Consider the following 5,032-nt stretch of genomic DNA (forward strand, 5'->3'; position numbering starts at 1 on the left):
TCCACAAGTAAACTTTCAAACTAAGACCTAAAATGGTGTTCCTCTTTGTGGTTTACTTCTCTGTGGAATACAGACTTTTTGGATGGGTGCCTGGTCATGTACATATTAATGTTTTGCAAACTCGTTAGAGTTAGATGGTTCAAGTGAAGGAAAATGAGATTTCTAGTAATCTCTAAGAATGGAAGACAAATCCATATATATTTTTGTCATGTTGAAGAACTAAAGATTAAACATTGAAGAATTCATGCATTTATCTACTGTCTTTGAGATTCTATTTTGTATTGCTTATGACCATATTGATCACTGGCATAGTTTATTTATAGATAGACAAATGGGAGGCTGAAGAATACAGCAAGCCAGGCAGCACCAGGAGGTGGAGAAGTTGACATTTCGGGTGTAACTCGGGAGTCTACTTGTCTACCTCCTGACGCTGCCTGGCTTGCTGTGTTCTTCCAACCTCCTGCTTATCTACCTTGGATTCCAGCATCTGTAGTTATTCTGTCTCGAACTATTTTATCTATAAGCCATATTCTATAGGAATGCATTATCCCGGTTTGGCAAATGAATAGGCCTTGGAAAAAATGAATTCCATTTATAATTAATTACTCGTATCTCAGTTTGTTCTGAACCGAGTATTCATAAAGAGAGGAGCATTCACTTTTGCACTTACTTCCCAAATCAGATTTTAGGTATATATTTACAGGAAATTCTTGAAAGCCATAATCATTTTGTGCTCCACAAAGATATGCTCCACTGTCTGAATATTCAATACTTGCTATCTTCAGCATTGAAATGTTTACTCCAGCAGCCAATTGCAAACTTTGTTCCTGGGATATCTTTTTCCATATCACTGTGGCTACTGGGTTACTGTCTGCTGTACAGTTTAGTTCAAGAAATGTCTGATGCTTCACATGGATGTGGTCTTGGTCCAGTCGATGGAACATATCCGTGTCAGAAGTCCTGTAATATATGACAAGTTTTGGACCATCTGAATCAGAACGAAGGAAATGAGAAATAATTAGTCATAGAAGCAGACTCAACCTCAGAGAATATGTCAGAGAATAAGTAAAACTGACTGGAATTAAAATCATTCAAATCGATCCTTTTTGTTGCCAGGCCACATAACTCTTTAAAAACAAAGCACTTATGGAAGAATTGATTGTTAAATGGAATCTTATTCACATTAATTCCTAAGCCAAAGACAAACAGACAACTACTCACAAGATTACATTCAAATCAGTGCTAAAAATGTGCGAGAGAGAAAAACGTTAACTTGCTATTGAATTTCTGCTTCCTTTCCTCTTGTACCACCACAAGAATCACAGTCATTGCTCCCCAGGTATGTAGTTGTGATAAAAAGTATGCAAAGCTTTAAGTGTAAAACTGTATTCCATCATTCTCTCCCAGAAAATTAGTCTGTCTTTGTCAAGATGTTTTGTGAATAGGGAAAAGCCCTAAAACCATTTTATGGAGATAAACCTCATCATCTCAAAATTTCCCTTAATCTAAGTTTTTGAGTATGTGAAAGAAATGTCTCCTGGTTTCTCTTTTTATCATTATTTTCCTCAGTTTAGAAACCATTCATCTCAGGGAGGAGTAAACACAGATCCAACTTAGCACTTCTATGAACAAATTTAAAAATATTATCAAATTGTGAGGCACATATTTCGTCCACCAGAACTGTGCAAATTCTTCAGAGGAACTTTTCAATTTACTCCTACATCACAGCTGTAGTTACAGTGTTACTACCTACCAGTGTTCTTCAAGTTAGTTTACTTCAAGGGCATTGCAATTCCAATTATCACATGGCATTTCCCAAATCCAGCCACATTCAGATTCAAAGTTGAATTCTTTCTACACTATGAAATGATAAGTTCAATAAAAACACTGCACCTGCAGGACCAGGTTCATTGAGGTTCTTGTACGGTTTATGGTAATTACAACCAGAATGTCTTCATCCCAATCATCTGAGTTGGATTTTGGACCCATATAGCAGAGTTGAAAAGACAACGTTATCTTGGACATTCCAACTCAGCCTGTCATCATATGTACACTCTTGGCTAAAATTGCATAATCGTCTTGTAAAGCTTCAGTGAAATAATTGGCATCTAGGCCCCTTCAGGCTTACATTAGGTATATGCCACAGTTACGCCCATCAGAAAAACACATTAAGGTTATATACTTACAATTCACCTTTAGCCTTATCTGCTTTATTATTTGCTTTTCATTAGTTGAATGATTGACCTGGCAAGTATAGATTAATCCATGGTCTTGTGAAGTGGGAACAAACGTCAATTGACTAGTAGTGTTAAACGTTCCATCCATGTTGCTGAAGGTGAACTCTTGAGTCCTGTATCTTGTTTCAGCATCTGCTGGTGAAGATTGAGAATTGTCTAGGATTGCTTGCAACCATTTAATGGAGATAGACTGAGGATAAAATCGCCCAGCAAGGCAGTACAGTGAAGATGTCTTCTCTGCTACTAATGTTTCCTGAGTAACAGAAATTGCTGGAGGAGATGGTGGAACTGTAACATAAAATGCAAAATAAATCATGTTGAATATAAATACTAAAGAAGACAATAACAAGTCAATGTCAAGCAGGTTCTACACATGCAATGTACTTGGCAACTTCATTACAATAAATTAATCATGCAGAGGTTATGCAAAGCTTATAATTTTTATCTCAGTTTTGGAAGATTGACTAATCCTTTGAGTATCAGTCACATAAAAGTTCTTTTCTATGAGTGGAACAAATTGTCTTTCAGTTATTCATGCTTAAAATTTTGTCAAAAATGTACTGGTTTGCATGAAGCTTCATTTTGTTTTCAATGGAATTTCAGAATGTTACATTATAGAATCACCATAGAATCTCTAGAGTGTGAAAACAGGCCATTCGTCCCAACAGGTCCATACTAAACATCATCCCATCCAGACCTATTCCCCCTATCCTTATACCTCTGCATTTCCCATGGCTAACCCACCTAGCCTGCACATCCGTGAACACTATGGGCAACTTATCATAGCCAATCTGCCTAACTTGCACATCTTTGGACTTGCACATCTTTAAGCCCAAACTGTTCAGTTGCATTCCCAAGTGGAACTCAGCTCTTCGTATGCCATGGATCACATATTGTAATATGTCTGCTGTAAACATCCTCTTTGTATTGACATGATGCTTCATAATTACATTGTTGTTTTAAGAGGCCAATAGGTATCCAGAAATTGTGTGGGATTTATGGAAAATATTTTATATAAGATTCTGCACATAGAAGGCATGAATGATCTAAAAAAATGGATTTCTTGACAAGATCATAAGTTAATTTGAAATATTAAAAAAGATTGAGATGATAAAAATTAGAATGGGAAATATTGAATTATAGTGTGCCAGCATATGAATATTGAAATAAGAAGCCTAATTAGAGCTATTGCAGTTAATGATGTCAATTTCTAAGTGATTGCATATATATCCAAAAACACATTTTGCAGTCTCCCAGTGAGAATTCTCAATTAAGTTGATTCAATCTTGCATCAGACATAATTAAATAATTATCTTGCATGTAGCTGCACTTACAGATGACTGAATTTCCGCCCCATTGGGGTAGTAAGTATGGAGACAGTGGGTGGCTGCATAATTCAGTACCGATGCATGCCAGTTTACCAATATTATCATACTATCAGGCCACAAATGACTCAAGGCTAATTCAAGAGAATGGAAAGTCAATTGAAGCCAATTTTCAGTGGCCTAATGGAATTTCCAGAGCAAGCCAACTCCCTGAAGGTGATTTCCAGATAGTAGACATGGTGGCTAGTGCAATAGGCTAGAGGCCCTCCCTGTCAACTTAGTCACAACAGTGGCTACGGGCCACCCTATTTAGAACTCTTCCTTCCACAGTGGTGGCCTAACAGTCAGGGCCATGTTTTGCTTGTTAAGATTCAAAAGTGCAAAGAAAGCATCTCATGATGGAGGCACAGTCTCTCTCCTTCAAAGGTGGACTGCTGGAGATCATCTTGTTGACCTTCCAGCTTCACCGGCCAATCCCACCAGCTTCAATTTGGCAGAATGCACAATGTCTGGCCAAAAATCATAAGGACGTGCCTGCCCTGTCATGGCGAAGGGTCACAACCTCAGCTTAGCCTCAAGACTGGGACACTAAAATTCAAAATCCAGCTCATGCTTTCAGCAATTCATTAATGAAATCAAAGGACATGATATTCCAAAAACTTTAAATTTTTGATGCTTTATAAAAATAGTTATAACATATGTGGACATATTTATAAATGAATATACACTTTACCAACAACATGCAATTGTGTTCCTGGTCCTTTTTCCTCGATTGGTGGGTAGGTAGTTGGTACCTTCACCACACATGTATAATTCGAATCAGACATTCTAAAAGAAACGCTTTTGATCTTCAGAGTTGCAGCACAGTGGTGAAAAATACCTGGAGTAATGTCAGGGATGCAGGTCAGATTATTGTCTGAATTGTATCTCTCAGTCATCCCATGAGAGGTCTTGTACCAGAATACATAGATCCAATTACTGTCATTTGCAATATAATTAAATGTACAGTTTAATGTGGCTGGCTTTCCTCTCAGGATGCTGACCAGAGCTGGCTGAGACACCTCTCTGATCACTGGATTACCTAATGGAACAAAATATATCAACTGTTAGTAATATTAGACTCAGTCAGACAAATCATGGATAATATTTAACATCTGTTAACCTACATTTATAATTCATGTTGAGTCATATATTCACAGAGCATGGAAACAGGCCTTGCAGTCCAACCAATGCACACTGAACATGTTCATCGTTTTGCTACAAGAAAGGAAATGATTCCATAATGAAGGAAGTTACAGCATTTACTACTTGCCTGACACAAGACAGACGGTATTTGGGACTCACGCATGCAGTTGCTATGCCCCTAACTATTGACTCACCTATGACTGTTGCATTTCAAATCTTTCTGGTGTTTTAGCAGTTTTCTATCTGCCAGTTTTGATTATTGCTGCACTTCTTCAAGAAGTTCTG

The 5,032-nt window shown here is 37.5% G+C and overlaps 1 protein-coding gene across 1 annotated transcript; it reads right to left on the bottom strand.

Moving 5' to 3' along the window:
- Positions 1 to 602: 602 nt before the first annotated feature.
- Positions 603 to 4,389, bottom strand: LOC132829514 (sialic acid-binding Ig-like lectin 10). The gene is made up of 3 exons (XM_060846734.1): positions 4,296 to 4,389; positions 2,187 to 2,525; positions 603 to 988 (listed from the first exon to the last, which is right to left on the bottom strand). The coding sequence occupies exons 1-3, from the start codon at positions 4,387 to 4,389 to the stop codon at positions 603 to 605; spliced, it is 819 nt and encodes a 272-aa protein (XP_060702717.1).
- Between the last annotated feature and the right edge of the window lie 643 nt (positions 4,390 to 5,032).

The sequence above is a fragment of the Hemiscyllium ocellatum genome, chromosome 29, assembly GCF_020745735.1.
Source record: "Hemiscyllium ocellatum isolate sHemOce1 chromosome 29, sHemOce1.pat.X.cur, whole genome shotgun sequence".
Lineage (NCBI taxonomy): Eukaryota > Metazoa > Chordata > Chondrichthyes > Orectolobiformes > Hemiscylliidae > Hemiscyllium > Hemiscyllium ocellatum.

Excerpts from the sequence above, each read along its gene's own strand:
- LOC132829514 (XM_060846734.1), bottom strand. The coding sequence starts at position 4,389 with ATGTCTGATTCGAATTATACATGTGTGGTGAAGGTACCAACTACCTAC. Across the intron at positions 2,526-4,295 it reads AACACAATTGCATGTTGTTG|TTCCACCATCTCCTCCAGCA; the intron begins GTAAAGTGTATA and ends TTTATGTTACAG. Across the intron at positions 989-2,186 it reads GATAAGGCTAAAGGTGAATT|ATGGTCCAAAACTTGTCATA; the intron begins GTAAGTATATAA and ends GTTCTGATTCAG.